This window comes from Ranitomeya variabilis, chromosome 2, assembly GCF_051348905.1.
Source record: "Ranitomeya variabilis isolate aRanVar5 chromosome 2, aRanVar5.hap1, whole genome shotgun sequence".
Taxonomy (NCBI): Eukaryota; Metazoa; Chordata; class Amphibia; order Anura; family Dendrobatidae; genus Ranitomeya; species Ranitomeya variabilis.
This window is the reverse complement of record NC_135233.1, coordinates 686,221,903-686,241,523: the sequence shown is the minus strand read 5'-3', so window position 1 is coordinate 686,241,523 and position 19,621 is coordinate 686,221,903. Positions and strand designations below refer to the sequence as shown.

The 19,621-nt window shown below is 43.2% G+C and overlaps 1 protein-coding gene across 1 annotated transcript in view; it reads right to left on the bottom strand.

The window, feature by feature from the left end:
• The window catches only part of MED23 (mediator complex subunit 23), a 144,779-nt gene extending 132,327 nt beyond the window's left edge, over nucleotides 1-12,452 (bottom strand). The window contains exons 1-5 of the mRNA XM_077289353.1: nucleotides 12,135-12,452; nucleotides 8,190-8,221; nucleotides 5,077-5,164; nucleotides 3,852-3,976; nucleotides 2,197-2,308 (exon numbers count right to left, since the gene is read on the bottom strand). Of these exons, the coding sequence (XP_077145468.1) occupies nucleotides 2,197-2,308; nucleotides 3,852-3,976; nucleotides 5,077-5,164; nucleotides 8,190-8,221; nucleotides 12,135-12,173 (396 nt within the window). The 5' untranslated portion in view covers nucleotides 12,174-12,452. The remainder of the gene's footprint in view (nucleotides 1-2,196; nucleotides 2,309-3,851; nucleotides 3,977-5,076; nucleotides 5,165-8,189; nucleotides 8,222-12,134) is intronic.
• Nucleotides 12,453-19,621: the final 7,169 nt, after the last annotated feature.

Below are 19,621 nucleotides of genomic sequence, written 5' to 3'. Positions count from 1 at the left end.
CTTCAATAGTCGCCATGGGAGACCAGAAGCTGCCATAACCTGATTGGCTCAGCTTCATATAGGTCCTGAATTGCTCACTCGCTATGAGTGCCAACCTCTGGGCGGCGCTCACAGCAAGCTGGCAGTGACAGCCACAATAATATATAATTATATTATATATTATTTTTTTTGCTATTACCCATTTTAATGTGTAAAATGCTTCAAAGAACGCTGAAAGAATTGATATGCGTCAAGTATATATCTATATCTAATTGTCTAAGGGGTACTTTATCTGTTTGTCTAACTTCCGTCTGTCGCGGAAATCCCGGGTCGCTGGTTGGTCGCAGCCAGTCGGCTGCGACCAATCAGCGACAGGCACAGTCCGGCCGCGAATTGGCCCCTCCCTACTCCCCTCAAGTCAGTGCCCCCTCCATACTCCCCTCCAGTCAGCGGCCACATAGGGTTTTAGCAGTCTGTTAAACGGACTGCGTTATAACGCGGTGTAACGCAGTCTGTTAACGCTGCCATTAACCCTGCAAGTGTGACCAATGCCTATGCAGCATCAATAGTAAAAACATATAATGTTAAAATAATTAAAAAAATATATATTATATTCTCACCTTCCGCCTGTCCCGCTCCTCGCGACGCTCCGGTCCCAAGAATGCATAGCGGCAATGACTGGAGATGATGTAGCAGTCTCACGAGACCGCTACATCATCACGTGTTATTGCCACAAGGCATTACTGGGACCGGAGCGTCGCAAGGAGCATCGCTAAAGGCCTGGGCTGGATCCGGGGGCCGACGGAAGGTGAGTATATAACTATTTTTTTTATTTTGTTTTTTTTTTGTTTTGTTTTTTTTTTAAACAGGAATATGGTGCCCACATTGCTACACACTACGTGGGCTGTGCTATACACTAGTGGAAATCTTCATAAATAAACTACATACATATTCTAGAATACCCGATGCGTTAGAATTGGGCCACCATCTAGTATATATATTTTATGAAGCGTTTTTACCACCAGCACATTTGCAGTAGACTTTTCTGTTGCAGACACTGATCTTGTGCACATTCCCCTTGTTTATTAGCACACATAGATCCGGTTATTAAAAGCGCTGTCGTTTTCTTGTCATGTAGCTATACGAGGACCCTTTTTTGCAGGACAACCTATATTGGAGCCATTCTGAGGAGCATATAACCAACTGATTTCAACTTATGTAAAGGAGTCAGCAAGACCAAAAGAGGTTTTCTTTGTATTTTAGTTATTTTTTCTTTCAGTATGGGGGTAAATATGTAATCCTGTGGTCACATCTATAATTGTCACAATACTTATTCATTTTGCAATATATTATGCCTAAGGCCGGTTTCACATTTGCGGTTGTGTCCGCAGCGTTTGTGCCGCAGTTTTCCGCATGCATTGCGTTTTCCTATCTTTAACATTAGGGACGCATGTGTCTGCGATTGGTTGCGTTTTGCCGTATTTGACGACGCATGCGTCGTTTCATCGTCTGCGGTTTGGCGCGGTAAACGCTACATGTAGTAATTTTAGAGGCGTCAATTTGCCGCCTCGAAACGTATGCAATTGTTAGCGCTAGGAATGCGGCAAAAAAACGCATTACAGTCTATGGGAACGCATGCGTACACGTCTTTGCGTACGCATGCGTTTGATGTGCTTGCATACTTCAGACTGCGCATGTCCAGGAACTGATTTAGACATGCCCATTAAAGACACACCCTCCTGGAAATATTAAACGCATGCGCATAAAAAGCGCAAACATATGTAAAAACGCATGCAAACGCTGCGCTTTTTTTACCATCATGTGTAAGCTGATGCGGATAAAAAACGCTGCGTTATCAGACGTTTGCATGCTTTTTGCATGCATTTGCGGACAATACGCTGCGGACTTAAAAGCAAATGTGAAACTAGCCTTACACTTGCATACTTTTAGGCCATGCCTTAAAAAGACTGCAGGCAGCTTTGGCAACTCATCTGCCCCCAGCAGCACCACATTGGTCCCCTGGTCACTACAGACTTCAAAGTCTGGCATCGGAGTTCTGACATCAACTGTTACCATGAGATGCCAGAATTTAGTAACAGCCAATTTCTGTGAATGTTCTGTCACCATGGCATAATAGTTTTACTTTACATTTCTTGCAGGAAAACAAATGCACAAAGTTTCCATAAACAATCTGAAATCTGGGTGAGGTGTACATACCTTATAATCAACACCACCTATGATTTTCAGGATAAGCTTAAATGTCAAGACCCAAAGTTGCGTTCTTTCCCATTCCAATGCATCAGAGTTTACTAAAGTCTCACACACCATCCTGAGAAGAAAGCAAATATAATAAGGATTTTAGCATATGAAATGTCACGGTACTGTTACAGGAATTCTCGTTGAAAGGGGCTCTTTCCTTATCTCTCACGCTAGGGTTCACCCTAGTCTATCCCTGTCCCCCATATTAACCTGGATGCATGGTGTCACATGCCTTGGTACGCTCATGAGTTACCCCTATCTGTTCCCACCGCGACCCAGGATGGTGTGAACCCAAAGTGTATAGAGTAAAACTAACCAGACAGACAAGGGAAGACAAACAGGGATAAATGAATACTGCAATCATACAAAATACACTCTTCAAACAACAGAGTGGAACACAGGGGAGGGTAAGGTAGGTGAAATCAAATTGGAGAGGATGAGGTGGAACATGTTAACACACTCAATGTAGAAATCACCAGAACAACTCTCCAAACATCTCCTCCAACTCCAGACCAAGCAGAATTAACTACTACCAGCAATTCCCAAATGCCAATGGCAAGCATAAGGAACTGATTAACCCTAGCAAAATCTGCACTAGTTAGTATGATGGTAAAGCAGTTCTAACCAGTGCAGGAGTTCAGGTAACCAGATGCTGCGATCCTCCGGGCCCACTGTCATGGTATTCCCACGACATGACAGCAGCAGAAGGGAGAGGCAGTTAACATAAGAGTCAAACAAATAAGAAATCGATCTAACCAAATGAAAACAGCAGTATATATGATTTAGAAAGGTAAGCCATAAAAGGAGAACACTATCAGTGTTATGTTGTCTGCAGTGTGCAGTCCTGTTCCAGTCCTCCCCTGGATCATGCGACAGTTCCTTTAGCACACCCTCATTACAAATCAAGCAGTCCCAAAATGAAGCTCTCCAAGTTGCATTAAGTGTAAGGTCACACTGGCATTTACAGTTTGTGTTACAGAATTGAAATTTATCCGCAAATAAATCGGATTTTATACTGTAGCTCAGTACGGCATCTGATTTATTTTTTTGCGCACCCAAAGAATGGCTGAGTCTCTTCTGATTTAAGGAAGAAACTAGTGCATGCTGCGGTTTGTTTCACATGCAGATTCATTACATCATTAAAGCGGTTTTCCCATGACAAAGTTAACTTTAAATCAATCTTGGAATAATAATAGCGTCCACAATTGGATGTGTTTAAAAAAAAATGCTCCTGTGCTGAGATAATCTTATAAATGTGCCCCTGCTGTGTACTGTATAATGGATGTGTCTGACCGTACAGGGACATGGTCTGATCATACCTCATCTCCTGGGCAGGGAAAATTTATATAAGAATAAAAAAAATAAATAAAATAAATAAATAGGAAACAGACAGGACATCAGATTATCACAGCCAATTTCCCTCATTAAGACTGGTGTACAAAACACCAGTTTTAAGGAATCGGGGCCCAAGGGAGCTTCAGGGTGTTCCGAATTAATAGACAAATCCAATGAATGCTTGATCAAATTAAGGGCAAGTACAGCATTGCACTATGGTTATAATTACCCAATAACTAAAAGTTTCAAAGAAATGTTCCATCAAATCAGTCACATACCTTGGAGGTAGAACAGAGGTTTCCACAGCCATGGCCAGACAGTCATACAGGAAGGAGATTCTTTTTGGACTATGTTGCCCATGTACGAACCTTACAATCCATTGGACGCATTGCTCATGAGAATCCTGAAGTATAAACCACATCAAATAATCAGTTAGTGATGTGTATATTGCCAAAAGCAGTTGTGAAAGAAGAACTTGCAAAGAACAGATCACTACCTGGACAACCCCTTTTTAAATGAAGTAGTCCACCTTGTTAAATAAGGAGAAAACACACTCTTTTTTATGTATAATCTATTTTAAAAGGGGGACTACTTTATTTAAATACATGTTTAGCTGATCATGGTGGGTTTCTTATAAAATAAGTCAAATTTAAGATTCCCTTTCCACATAAGAACTCTAATGTTTTTTCTATACCGTGGGGATTCTCGCTGGAGAGTAAACAATACTTGCTTCTTAAAGTGATATTTTTATTATGGGACATAAGAAATGTACCTCTGCTCCATGTATTTTGTGGGCTCTGAAAAATACAACTGTTACATGTACAAGTAATGACCAGAACGGTTATTCCCAGGAAAGCCTTTCATGGCCAAGACAAGAATATCCTTGTTTGGACCTTGGACACAGAAGTTGGGACTGAGGGAAAAATTGGTTCAGCAGCACTCTGGGTTTTTTAACACCCATTCATTTCTTCTGGAGTTCTCAAAGAAGAGTCGCAACTGACTGTTTCCGTAGCCCCACCTTCTGTGGTCTGAAGCAGGACAGAGTTATTATAGTTCATGAAAATCTGAGATAGAAATAACCCTTTAAGTGCTCCAACTATCTGACACCATAAGCTGAATGATTATTGACCCTCAACAGAGGAAATCCCCTTTTGTTGCCCATATTTTAAGAGGTTGGTGCACTACTTTGCCATCTCAATCATTCACGTAGGCAATGAATGTCACAGCCATGCATGACTATTCCTCACTTTATATGGGGGGACGGTCCCAGGTTCAAGATACACAGTAATCAATAGGTTTCTCTTATTCTATGGGCACATAAATGCTGATATTGGATCAATCGAGTTAAAGGGAATCTGTCAGCAGGTTGTAGTCCATGTTCTTAAATTGTGTGAGAAGGAAAGCATCTCAATAGTTCCTGAAATGGTTAGGTTTTTGTGTACCACATCTATAAAAAGGATTCCTCAAATTGCAGCAGAACTTTATGGGACGAGGACTTCATACCTGAGGAAGGTCTCCCCAGAACTGTCTAAATGCGCCAAGGCAGCTGATCAGCTTTGTCTTTTCATCTTCTGGTGTGTCCATAAACATACTGCAGAAATAGGAACACTAGTTAAACACTGCAGAGAGTTACATCTAATTTACACGTGAGCGTTTGATACAGATTTTGGGTGTGAATTTCTTTTCCCTTTCACTTCACAAATGACAAATCAGATCAAAATAATCAATACCAGTGAAAATCTAAAAAACTTGTAGCCTGATCTTAGCTGCCTTGTTTGGTGGACAACTACCACCGGTTGTCAAAAAATCCAAAAATAGAGAATAAATTCAAACGGCGCTTAGGGCCCCATGGTATAAAGATGCACAGTCACTTAGATAGATATCTAATACAAAATGTCCAATATCAAAAATATGCGGCGTTACCACATGTGTGTAGAGACCTGCAGTAAAAGAGGGGTTGTTGTATAAGGAAAAGTAATGCTAATTGGAATAGGGAGGTAAACTGCAGCACAACCTCACGGTGCAGATAACTAAAGAATTTATGCAAGATTATTACCCGTTTCTGCAGCTGTATGAAGGGAGCACTCGGCACACCTATTCCGATTCCTGAGTCTCGACAAAGGTGTAGAAGTGCCGTATGGTATGGATACTGGAGCGGAATGGCTGAGAAACCAGCTAGTGCACGCGGTGTCGAGGTCCTGGGAGCGTGTGTTTGCACGAGCCGTGGTACAGTCTCCGATGATAGGGTGAATTAGGGGCTACAAGCACAGCAGTTTCATTTGAACTTTTCATATCCTGCAACCCATGTGAGGCTCTCTGATACGCCGGAGGCTCTATATCACGGCTTGTGCAAAGTGGAACTCCCGCCAGGACCGTGGGGTACTCGATACCGGGTCTGGTACTTAAAGGGGATGTGTCACGGTGGAGGTGATCCGGTCCGTGGCCCTGGGTGCCCAAGTAAAAGGTCTTTAAAAGGGGTTTGGAATAAAGTTTGTGACACCACCTGTGGTTCTCAGTCAGAGGTGACAGATGCTGCTTAAAGGGGGTCCTCTGTGGTGATGTTGTGGCAGCAGGGATGGCATGGCTTCCCACAGGTGAAGCTGTGTCCCCAGGGCTCCCGGTGTATAAAGATGGTGGGTGGTATAGCAAGGAGGACCCGGTTGCAGTCGCTTTACCTTTTTACTGTCGAATTCAGGGAGCCGCAGTCAAGGGCACCGGATCACGAATGTTCATGTGGCCCGGCCAGCTTGGAAGCGTGTTGGGAGTCCCCTTACTAGGTGGGGTTAGAAGCCTTCCCTCTAGCGCTGTGGTGTAGTCCCTTGCTGCCTTAAGCTTCTCACAAGGTCCTCACGTTCTCTCTGTCCTCCAGGTTGGTAGGACACTACCCACTACTACGACAGGTAGCTCGAGCCTTTTTACAGGGTCTCTATCACGACCCGGGCTCTATGCGCTACTGTGTCCTCAGGTGTAAGGGCGGACAGGTGACTTTTAATCCAGATGTCCTGCCAGTTTCTGCTGTGAAATATGGAGTCCTTCACAACCCCGTCTTCCGGCTACTGGTGTCTGCGCTCAATGGGGAGGTAGCTCAGTCACAGCTAACCCCCAAGTTCTTCACTCTCCTGCGCTTCACTTCTCACTACAATCTGTTCTGCTTTCGCCTTCTGCTCTTTCCAGGAGCTGCAGCACCCTCATGGCTGCACGGCCCCCACTCTTTCCTCTCTGCCGCAGACTGCTCCAGTCTGCTGTCTGGCACTCACTGACTGAACTGAACTCTTTCCCTCCAGACCAGAATATATATAGGGGAGCCACCAACAAGCTGTGATTACCTGATAAGAGATCCTTCCTCGCTTCCAAGAGTGACACTCTCCCCGTGAAAGCAATGCCATTGTAACAACCAGGAACCTGGGGTGTTACATTAGCAGCCTAACAGAACCTCGTCACCGCGGGCACCAACTGGTTTCTCAGCAATTCTGTACCAGTATCCATACCATACAGTACTTCTACACCTTTGTCGAGACTCGTGAATTTGAACAGGTGTGTGGAGTGCTCCCTTCATACAGCCGTAGAAACGGGTAATAATCTTGCATAAATTCTTTAGTTATCTGCACCGTGAGGTTGTGCTGCAGTTTACCTCCCTATTCCAATTGGCGTTACTTTTCCTTATACAACAACCCCTCCTCTCAAGCCTCTACACACATGGCATCACTGCAAGTTTTTGATATTGAACATTTATCAGATTTCTAAGTGCCTGTGCATCTTCATACCCTGGGGCCCTACGCACCATTTGGATTTATTTTCTTATCTCTAGTGTGGATCTCATAGTATGTTAGGAGATCGTTCATATTCATCTGAAGCAAAGGTACTTTTTTTTTTCTATCCTGCTCACCTGTGCTATAAAAACTGGTGAAAAAGCCAGATGACAAATTCCATATTGATATCAGTTGAAAAAAAAAATTAGCCGGATGGACTGGATATGTACAAACTTGGTATTAAAAGCTTGCGTCAGAGAGTCATGGCAAGCACTGCTTATTCTTTAGGGTACTTTTCCAGTTAGTAAAATGCAGTGGAAATCCGGACAGTAAATCAGCTGCGCTTTCCAGTGTTAATACTGGGCTCAGATTATAACCTCTCGGTCACATGCAGCAAAATATATTAGCATTGTGCATTTGAAATCTGCAGGAAGTCAATATAATCTGTCAAAGCCACTGTATATTTCACCCTTTGTAATACTAAGCTGCAACCCACAGCAGATATTACCGTGTTGTAAGTCTTAAGAGTTTTGTTCTAATTTTTTTAGCAAAATCCTGATGGCAGAGTTTAGGGTATGTGCACCCCAACTTTGTTACTGTAGTGTCTTGGAAGAGATATATAGATATACACACATGACTAACAAATACAGAAGGTAGACTGGGATTTATCCTTTGCCCTGCCACACGAGTGTCAAGATACAAGATGAAAAGAGTTAAATAGCTGCAAATATGTTTATCACAATCAGCAATAACAAAGTGCCCGTCATACATAGACTTGGAGCTTTACAGACTAGCTGATACGCGTCATTTGTCAGAAAATAGGTTTGTATGCAACCGAAAACCTAACAGGAAAAGCAAGGTACTCACCCAGCAAAGGCCTCTTCAATGACCTCAGTCTTCTATATACGGAGAAAAAAACAAACAAACATTAAATTGCTGTATTCCTCGTACTTCTCTATGACGGCAACATGATTTGGTGAGTCTGATTTCTGCAAAGTCTAGGAAAGTACAATAGGTCAGATTTGATTCAGAGCGATTTATCGCACTGTTGGGCCCCATTTCCACTGCTTTTCAACATTAAACGTCCATTGACCGGCAATGTGCAAGCTAATGGGGGTGTGGGGTGGTTAACCCTTTCAGGATCAGAAGATTTTCACACTTGTTTTTATCCCTCGCCTTCTTTCAAGAGCAATAATTTTTTAGTTTTTCCATTAAAAGGCCTGTGAGGACTTTCTTTTTTTGTGAGACAAGTTGTAGTTTTGAATGGCCGTATTAATTTTACCACATATTGCACTAAAACACAGGGACAAATTACAATTCCACCATAAGTTTTTTCGGTTTTCTTCTTATGGAGCTCATTGTGCAGTAAAAATTACCTGGAAACACAACCGACTACTTCAGTCCCCTTAGGCTATGTGCACACGATGCGGATTTGCTGCGGATCCGCAGCGGATTTTTCAGCGCAAAAATGCTGCAGATCCGCACTGTGATGTACAGTACAAGGTTATTCAATGGGATAAAAAAAAGCTGTGCAGATGGTGCAGAAAAATCAGTGCGGAATTGCTGCGGATTTCAAAAGAAGTGCACGTCACTTTTGTGCGGATCTGCAGCGTTTCTGCACCTCTCCATGATAAAAATCCACAGTGGCAAAAAACGCAGAAAATCCGCATCAATTCAGAATAAAAACCGCACAAAATCCGCATAAAAACCGCGGCTGCGGATTCTGCTAGGAGATGCGGATTTTGTGCAGAAAATCCTGCCCCTCTTTTTACTACGTGTGCACATAGCCTTACAGTGATACCAAATATGCATCAATTTTTTTACAAAATGATTGGAAAAAAAATGTGTTTTTGTGTCGCCATTTCCAGTAACATTTTTATTTTTCTGTTGAGAGGTCTTTTTTTGGCACAGTAAGGTGATGTCTTTAATGGTAACAGTTTTGGGCATATACGATATTTTGACTATAATAAAAAAAAAATAAAAAAAATATTGAGAGGTGACATTAAATTCTGTTGCTATGATTTTTTTTCTGTTTACAGTGCTTAGCAACTGGTTTAATTGATTCCTTTCTTTACAAAATACAGCACTACCACTTTAAGTATTTTTTTTTTTTAAACTATTATTTTTTAGCCCCTTTAGGATGCTTGAACCTATGATGGGTTGATCGCTAATACTATGTACTGCAATACAACAGTATCGCAGGATGCAATGAAAATCTCAGTTTCCGATTGAGTTAAGATTATAGCTCAGGTTCACAGGACAGATGACACTAATCCATGGGTTGACCACGATTGGAGCCAGTGCAAATGGGCATCAGCGCACGTTCAATTTAAATGCCGAAGGTAGACAGTGGAAATCAAATGGTTAACAGCTGGAACTCTGCTGTTACAAATGCCATCTATAGATTATAATATCTGCCATGAGTTGAGGCAGCTTGAGTCATTTGCAAACTTGTGGATTCCTTCCCAGGACATGAATGTAGTGTCATTTATGCAGAAAAACATTATTAGCCAATTTGGACATGGTGACCGGAATTCTAGGAGTACAGAACAATCAGAAATACAATCAATCTGTGTACATTGATCATCATGTTATCAGCAGCACACTGCCCTGTTAAGATAGGATGATGTGCTGCCAATAACCATGATTATTAAACGAGTTTTAGAATCATCGCACTTGACAAATTAGCATTTTGTATATTAGGTTAGTCAAATCTCAGAACAGGATTACACATTGGTGTACACCACCAGTACATTAGAAGTAAACTAAAGAGGAGAAAAAAAAATGTGTAATTAAAATGTAACTTATTTCATATGAATTAAAAAAAATGTTTTATTATTTATAAAATGTATTATTATGTACATACATCCAGTGCAATTGTATATTGGGTCACATGTTGGTATTAATTGTGACCCATTTGTCAGGGGTTTTCCAGAGTATTTTGACAGGCTGAAAATTAGGAATGGTTAGCCACATGATCACGTGTTAATTATGGGGCCATTTAAATATGTCCTTATGCTTGTGGCAAATGAATGTTGATTTGTGTTAAAACCCGAAATGTTGGCCTACTGAAATGTATGTTCAGTAAATGCACTCAATACTTGGTCCGGGCTCCTTTTCCATGAATTACTGCATCAATGCGGTGTGTCATGGAGGCAATCAGCCTGTGGCAATGCTGAGATGTTATAGAAGCCCAGGTTGCTTTGATAGCAGCCTTCAGCTCGTCTGCATTGTTTGGTCTGGTGTCTCATCTTCCTCTTGACAATACCCCATACATTCTCTATGGGGATAAGATCAGATGTGTTTTCTGGCCAATCAAGCACAGTGAAACTGTTGTTTTTAAACCAGGTGTTGGTACTTTTGTCAGTGTGGACATGTGCCAAGTCCCGCTGGAGAATGAAATTTCCATCTCCAAAAAGTTGATCGGCATAGGGAAGCATGAAGTGCCCTAAAGTTTCCTGGTAGACGGCTACACTGACTTTGGTCTTGATAAAAAAGTGGACCTGCACCAGCATATGACATGGCTCCCCAAACCATCACTCATTGTGGAAACTTCACACAATCAAAAAACTGAAAATCAGAAAACTGTAGAAGAGCAAAAGCGCGTAAGACCATTGGGCAACACCCTTTTAAGTGCAAAGGAAAGTAAAACAAAAAGATGTTCACCTAAGCAGATTGTTTACAGGCACAACTCCTATGAACTCCTGAAACTATCAGATGCTGTTGTCCTGTGGCTGAGGAGGATCTCCTCCAGGACAGTTGACCAATTAGGACAATAACAGGATGTTGGAATGAAGAATCCTTAGGACCAAGTTGAGTTGAACAGGTTTTATTTCCATACGGCGTTTCAAAGCTGGACTAGAGTCTTTAAGTGAAAAAAGCAATTGCCTTGCCGCTTGAAAAAGACCCTAGTCCAGAGTTGAAATATGTTGTGGAAATAAAAAAAAACGTTCAACTCTTCTTTGCCCTAAGGGTTCTTCATTTGAGCAGCACAACCTGATATCCCGTTATTGTCCCAATTAGCAAATTTAAGACAGAAAATACAAAATGGCTCCTTCGCTGGTCCAGTCAAACATAGGGGAGGCAGTAATTTAACTTGGATGGAATGGAGCGGCGAGGCATCTTGCAGACGCCAAGGGGGCCAGCGAGGCATCTTCATTTGCAAATCTAACAAAGTATGATTTGTATTGTTGTTCCAACTCAAACAAGGCTATGTGGTTAGTTTGAAGTGTAACTTTGAGATGAGACTCCCACTAAAGGATCATTTCCAGAATTGTGAGGTTCTTCTACCTATTATGGGGATAATGTAGCGATTACTGAGGATTCGACTGCAGGGACCCTCGTTGATCCGCTGAATGGAGTGGGGGGTGCGCATGTTCTATCTCCGCTGCATTCATTTTCTATGGGACTGAAACTACAGAGAGGAGAAGTTGCAATACCGGGAATTACCCTTTAATAAAGTGTGTTTTGTGAACAGTCTGATGTATATTTGCGCCCAGCAGGCAGGATTATTATACGAGTAGTGCATCTGTGCTAACAATGAGAGCGATATTCATGCGATACATGGCGTTACACCAGCCCTACCGCAGAGACTCCGGTCACATCAGTGTTAGTCTATGTCAGCAGCAGGGTCAGACCCCTATGGCCCCTCTGGCTGTGCTGGGGTCTGTAGGGCAGAGCAGTATGCACCAGGTAGGACACCAGGCAGGTGTGAGCAGAGCCCTAGTTCATCCCACTAGGAGGACAGCTGTCAAGGTGTCCAGTTAACCCATTACTGGCAGAGCACCACACCCCCACTATAGAGCCACTTACCACCACCTCCTCAAAGATGCTCTGCAGCTGGGACTCCATGTGCCCGGAGGGATAACACCTGCGCTATAAATGGCTACTAGCAGGCGACCCTGCCTCACCACAGCCTGCACTTTATAGAGAATGCCAAACAGCAGCTAGCGTTATCTAGCAGCATTATGGAAAGCACGGGGTGTTCTGGCTTTTGTCTCCGGGTTAGAGAGAGAGCGCAGACGATAATTCACTCCCTCCGGAAACTGGCAACTTCCGCCTCACTAAGGTTCCTGACCACGGCGGGGAGGGAGAAATACTGCGCATGCGCGCTGTGTGGCACGCAGACGTGCTGAGTCTGGACCGAGTAGTTCGGACCCAAGAGAGGAGTGATGGGACCTGTAGTGCTCCACGGTGTCATAACGTCCCTAGCAATGTCATGCCCAGCTGGCTGCACGCACTTCACTAGGGAAAACACCATGGAATTTCGTGTTACCCGTTTGCTCAATACTGTGTGACTTTTCTGACAAAACATAGACAAGGGCCCCTGTGCAAGAACCATATATGGGTCCTCTGCGCCCAAGGGCTCCCAAAATGCAAAATTGCACCTGCTTTGGAGGTAGAAATGGGCCCCCTTACCTCTTGGGCCCCTCTGGACCGATGATTTGGCGCTTGGTGAACTTTGACCCCCTTTGCGTTTTCGTTTTGTCCTTCCAAGAACCATAGTTTATCATTTCTCCATCCAGACAGGCGCATGAGAACGTGTGTTTCTGCGGGGCCAGCTGTAGTTTTTAGTGACCCATTCATTTTACCATTCAATGCCCTGGAAAACGGGGAAAAAAACCTCCCAAGTGCAGGCCCATTGCGAAAAAAACTGCAATTTAATAATTTTTTAAAGGTTTTCTATTTATCACGTGGTAAAACATCACCTGGCGATAAGTCGCATCAGCAACTGCTGTTAGACCAAACTTGGGTCTTTTTTTTCTATATTTTTTTTGTGGTGAAAAAAATTATGAAACATATTAAAAAATATTTGTGCTGGCATTTCTTAAGACCAGTAACTTATATATCGGACATATTTTATATTTTTTCAACAACTACAGTCCAATCTGGCCTTTTTTTCCTGTATTCGAGTCCAATCTGGCCTTTTTTTCCTGTATTCGATATGTTATTACTAATTTGATATTTAGAATTTTATATTTTGTTAGACTGGACTTGTATGGACATGGCGACACCACTGTACTTGTTCAGTGATGAAATGATCAAAATTGCAAATTGCCTAATAATTGTGCATATAGTGTAAGATCAAAGGGGTGAAGAAAAAAAATTCTGGTGGACCTTACATTGTTTTAATTGCTCAGTTTTTTACTGTGAGGGCTCACTCACACGACTGCAGCTACTCTCTTCCGAGAGAATGGGGACGAATATGTACATGACGCTGATCTGAGTTTTTTTGAAGTGTCTGCATAGTGTGATCCGATTCTCTTGGATGAGAGAATCAAAGCTCACTGTGAGGAAAAGATTGAATTTACTCTATCTGAGTCTGTGGAAATCGGACTGCACTCGGATGTCATCCGAATGCAGTCTGATGTTTTCCATGCACGCATAGACTTGAATGGTTCACTGGCATCCAATTTGCACTACATCAGCAATCAAGCACCAGCACTTCCCCATTGAATATTTGATAAAACATTGGCTATCACTCATTCAATGTGTACTCTGGAGTGAGCAAACTCTCAGTGGGAAATCCATAGAAATCCCAGATACAGGAAACACCTCCCTGCCCTGCCACATCTCTTGCAGAGCTGATCTGGATCTGCTAGTGATGTTAATAAACATTATCTGTTATCTCCCCAAGGTCTCCAACAATCAATAACCTAATTTGCTTCTGCTAAATTGCAGAAGCATTAAGGCCAAAGGACGTCAATGCGGTCTTAAAGGGAACCTCTAACCAGTTATGTCCTGTTTCAACTAATACTATGACTTTAATCAACAGCAATTGAAGAAAATGGTGAATGTTCGAGTTCCATAAAATGGTAAAATTCTTTATTACCATGGCGTAGAATTAAAACGGGATAATCCTTACAGTGGGTGGAAGCAAACCGGTGAATGCAAAAGATTAGAGCAACGCGTTTCGATCTGTGCAGATCTTACTCATGCCTCTAACGCATACTAGTGGTTCTACATATAGTACAAGCTAGCCCATCACAATCGTTAAACCTGTCACATGATTTATCTGAAGGTCCTAAACCTTACAAAAAGGACTGACCGATGCGATATATAAAATAACTGGAATATTAACAAATAACACACAAATTATTAACAATAGTGATACATAATTTCATTTCTCTTCTTTAAACCCATGGGAAATCTTGTTTTTAAATTGTAAATCCAGTACGCCTCTCTTGTGAGAAGGCGTCTCCTAACATCACCCCCACGGCTCTGATTTTTAACCTGTTCTATACCATGAATTTTCATCGCCGTAGTATCTCCACTGTGACATGTAACAAAATGTTTTGCTACCATTGAGATATTTCTATTGGCAATATTATAATTATTAATATCCCTCAAATGTTCAGAAACTCTTGTTTTCAACTTCCTCGTGGTGCACCCTACATAGGAAACCTGACAATTAAGACAATCGATTTTGTATACCACATTTTTAGTGTGGCAATTGATAAAACTTCTGATGTTGAAACTATTAGATTTATCTGAGTCAGTGAAAATAATAATAATAATTTTTATTAATAATAATAATAATAATTTTTATTTATATAGCGCCAACATATTCCGCAGCGCTTTACAACTTATAGAGGGGACTTGTACAGACAATAGACATTACAGCATAACAGAAATCACAGTTCAAAACAGATACTAGGAGGAATGAGGGCCCTGCTCGCAAGCTTACAAACTATGAGGAAAAGGGGAGACACGAGAGGTGGATGGTAACAATTGCTTTAGTTATTTGGACCAGCCATAGTGTAAGGCTCGGGTGTTCATGTAAAGCTGCATGAACCAGTTAACTGCCTAAGTATGTAGCAGTACAGACACAGAGGCTATTAACTGCATAAAGTGTATGAGAACACGATGCAAGGAACCTGATTATGTGTTTTGTTTTTTTTTCTATTTTTAATAGGCAACACAGGGATAGTTAGGTTAATGCGTTGAGGCGGTAAGCTAGTCTGAACAAATGCGTTTTTAGGGCACGCTTAAAACTGTGGGGATTGGGGATTAATCGTATTAACCTAGGTAGTGCATTCCAAAGAATCGGCGCAGCACGTGTAAAGTCTTGGAGACGGGAGTGGGAGGTTCTGATTATTGAGGATGCTAACTGGAGGTCATTAGTGGAGCGGAGGGCACGGGTAGGGTGGTAGACTGAGACCAGAGAGGAGATGTAGGGTGGTGCTGAGCCATGGAGTGCTTTGTGGATGAGGGTAGTAGTTTTGTACTGGATTCTGGAGTGGATGGGTAGCCAGTGTAATGACTGGCACAAGGTAGAGGCATCGGTGTAACGGTTGGTGAGGAATATGATCCTGGCAGCAGCATTCAGGACAGATTGGAGCGGGGAGAGTTTGGTAAGAGGGAGGCCGATTAGTAGAGAGTTACAATAGTCCAGACGGGAATGAATAAGAGAAACAGTAAGAGTTTTTGCAGAGTCGAAAGTAAGAAAAGGGCGAATTCTAGAAATGTTTTTGAGATGCAAATAAGAAGAGCGAGCCAGTGATCGAATGTGGGGGGTGAATGAAAGCTCGGAATCAAGGATAACCCCAAGGCAGCGGGCATGTTGCTTTGGAGTAATGGTGGAACCACACACGGAGATGGCAATGTTAGGCAAAGGTAGGTTAGTAGAGGGAGAGAACACGAGGAGTTCAGTTTTTGACAGGTTCAGTTTCAGATAGAGGGAGGACATGATGTTAGAGACAGCGGTAAGACAATCACTGGTGTTTTCTAAGAAGGTCGGAGTGAAAGCAGGAGAAGAGGTGTATAATTGGGTGTCGTCAGCATAGAGATGGTACTGGAAACCAAATCTACTGATTGTTTGTCCAATAGGGGCAGTATACAAAGAGAAGAGGAGGGGGCCTAGGACTGATCCTTGAGGAACCCCAACAGTAAGGGGAAGGTGAGAGGAGGAGGAACCAGCAAAACATACAGTGAAGGATCGGTCAGAGAGATAGGAGGAGAACCAAGAGAGAACGGTGTCCTTGATGCCAATGGAGCGGAGCATAGTGAGGAGGAGCTGATGATCCACAGTGTCGAATGCTGCGGAAAGATCCAATAGAATTAGCATGGAGTAGTGACCATTAGATTTAGCTGTTAGTAGGTCATTAGAGACTAGTGAGGGCAGTTTCAGTAGAGTGTAAAGAGCGGAAGCCAGATTGAAGAGGGTCAAGAAGAGAGTTATCTGAGAGATAGCGGGTAAGTCGGGAGTGGACCAGGCGTTCCAGGAGTTTAGAGAAAATATTGCCCACTTGACTGTGCGCACAAGTGCTACACGCAGAGGTACCGCATCTATAAAAACCCTTACAATCCAACCATGTGCTGGATTTAGGTTTTGATATGAATAAACTTGGGGAAATGATATTACTAATAGTGGGCACTCTTCTGGCTACTATATTGATTCCATCCTTCAGAATGTCAGTCAATGTTTCATCCTCATATAATATCGGTAATCTCTTATTGATGATTTTTCTAATCTGATTAAATTAGGGGCTAAATTGTAGACGCACAAAAGGTTTATCCTTTCTATTCCTTCTCTTTTCTTTATTTGAGAAATTAAGCACCAACAAATTTTCACAATTTTTGCTATCTACTATATTCACAGCTCTTTTCAGTGACCATTTTGGGTATTTACGGACACCCAAGTTTTTCTCAAGACTACCAAACTCCTTCAGTCTGTCCACTTCCCTACTACAATTTCTTTTAAGTCTGGTATATTCACCCACAGGTATTGACTTTATTGTACAGTATGTGCTGGGTGGCTGCTTTTAGCATGCAGCACTGTGTTCCCACTAATGGGTTTAACATGCGTCTTGCTGATGATAATTTCATCCGCAATGCCACATAATTCCAAGTCCAGAAAGGATATGTGACAAGTAGTGTTGAGCGATACCGTCCGATACTTGAAAGTATCGGTATCGGAAAGTATCGGCCGATACCGGCAAAGTATCGGATCTAATCCGATACCGATACCCGATACCAATACAAGTCAATGGGACTCATGTATCGGACGGTATTCCTGATGGTTCCCAGGGTCTGAAGGAGAGGAAACTCTCCTTCAGGCCCTGGGAACCATATTAATGTGTAAAATAAAGAATTAAAATAAAAAATATTGCTATACTCACCTCTCCGACGCAGCCTGGACCTTACCGAGGGAACCGGCAGCGTTCTTTGCTTAAAATGCGCGCTTTTCCTTCCTTCCGTGACGTCACGGCTTCTGATTGGTCGCGTGCCGCCCATGTGGCCGCGACGCGACCAATCACAGCAAGCCGTGACGTAATTTTCAGGTCCTTCTAGGCATTCAGTATTTTAAAATTGCGTTCCGGCTTTGTGATTGGTCGCGTCGCGGTCACATGGGCGACGCGACCAATCACAAGCCGTGACGTCACGGGAGGCAGGAGACGCGCGCATTTTTAAAATTACGTCACGGCTTGCGATTGGTTGCGTGCTGCCCATGTGACCGCGACGCGACCAATCACAGCAAGCCGTGACGTAATTTCAGGTCCTGATGCCTATTTCTGCATTCAGGACCTGAAATTACGTCACGGCTTGCTGTGATTGGTCGCGTCGCGGTCACATGGGCGGCACGCAACCAATCACAAGCCGCGACGTAATTTTAAAAATACGCGCGTTTCCTGCCTCCCGTGACGTCACGGCTTGTGATTGGTCGCGTCGCCCATGTGACCGCGACGCGACCAATCACGAAGCCGGAACGTAATTTTAAAATACTGAATGCCTAGAAGGACCTGAAAATTATGTCACGGCTTGCTGTGATTGGTCGCGTCGCGGCCACATGGGCGGCACGCGACCAATCAGAAGCCGTGACGTCACGGAAGGAAGGAAAAGCGCGCATTTTAAGCAAAGAACGCTGCCGGTTCCCTCGGTGAGGTCCAGGCTGCGTCGGAGAGGTGAGTATAGCAATATTTTTTATTTTAATTCTTTATTTTACACATTAATGTTGTATTTTACACATTAATGTTGTTTCGATACCGATACCCGATACCACAAAAGTATCGGATCTCGGTATCGGAATTCCGATACAGCAAATATCGGCCGATACCCGATACTTGCGGTATCGGAATGCTCAACACTAGTGACAAGTATCCACCTTATGGGTGAATCTAATTCCAAAATCATTTGAATTGTTATAATCAACAAATTTTGGTATGGCAGACACATACATTATTACTCTCTGCCTCCCTGGGTGGGGGAAGGAGATAGGTATATAGGGCTGATTCGGGAGTTCAGCAAGGTATATGGCAACGGCGTCTTCACCATCAGAAGTAATCCGTGGAGCAGGGATAGCTTGGGCACCCGTAGCATTGGGGACAGGAAAAGAGCCCCTGGCCCTGGGTATTCTGAGAACAGAGTTGTGACATTAACACTGGTCTATACTATTTTTTTTAATACTCTGGCTAGGTAAGTGCAGCAGCTCAGCCTGGAGGTGTCAGAACATCACTGTGTGATTACACAACGCTCAAGCACGGCTGGTCTGGGTACCACTACTCCCAGGCAAGCCCAGGTGGAGCCCAAGATCGCTTTGCCTGACAAGTTCTCTGTGGGGCGGGACAAGTTTGTTGTGTTCAGGGAGACCTGTAAGCTATACCTTAAGTTATGTCATGACTCCTCTGGAACTGAGGAGCAACTGGTGGGGATCGTAATTTCACTCCTTCAGGGTAACCCTCAAGTCTGGGCATTTTCTCTTCTCGCCAACTCTCAGTCGCACCTGACGGTTGAATTTTTTCAGTCTCTGGGTCATATATACGATGACACTGACCGCGTCTCCCTGGCTGAGTCTACTCAACTTCAGCTTCAACAGGGAGATCGACCGGCAGAGGATTAATACTCTGAGTTTCAGAGGTGGTCCACCGATACCAAGTGAAATGACCTCGCACTCCGTAGTCAGTTCTATCAAGGGTTAACTGTAAGGGTAAAGGATGCCTTTGCCCTGCATGAGACTCTTGACTCCCTTAAGGCGGCCATGTCTCTGTGGACTGCCGTCTTCATTGGAGTCGTAGGGAGACACTCCAATTTGCAGGAGGAGGCCTAGAGTGAAGGGGACCTGGGTCTTAGGGTATGTGCACACGCTGCGGATTTTGCTGTGGAACCGCAGCGTTTCCGCAGCTGCGGGTCTGCAGCGGTTTCCCATGAGTTTACAGTGCAATGTAAACCTATGGGAAACGATATCCGCAGTGCACATGCTGCGGAAAAAAATGCGCGGAAACGCAGCGGTTTATATTCCGCAGCATGTCAATTCTTTGTGCGGATTCTGCTGGGGGTTTACTCCTGCTCCAATAGAAATC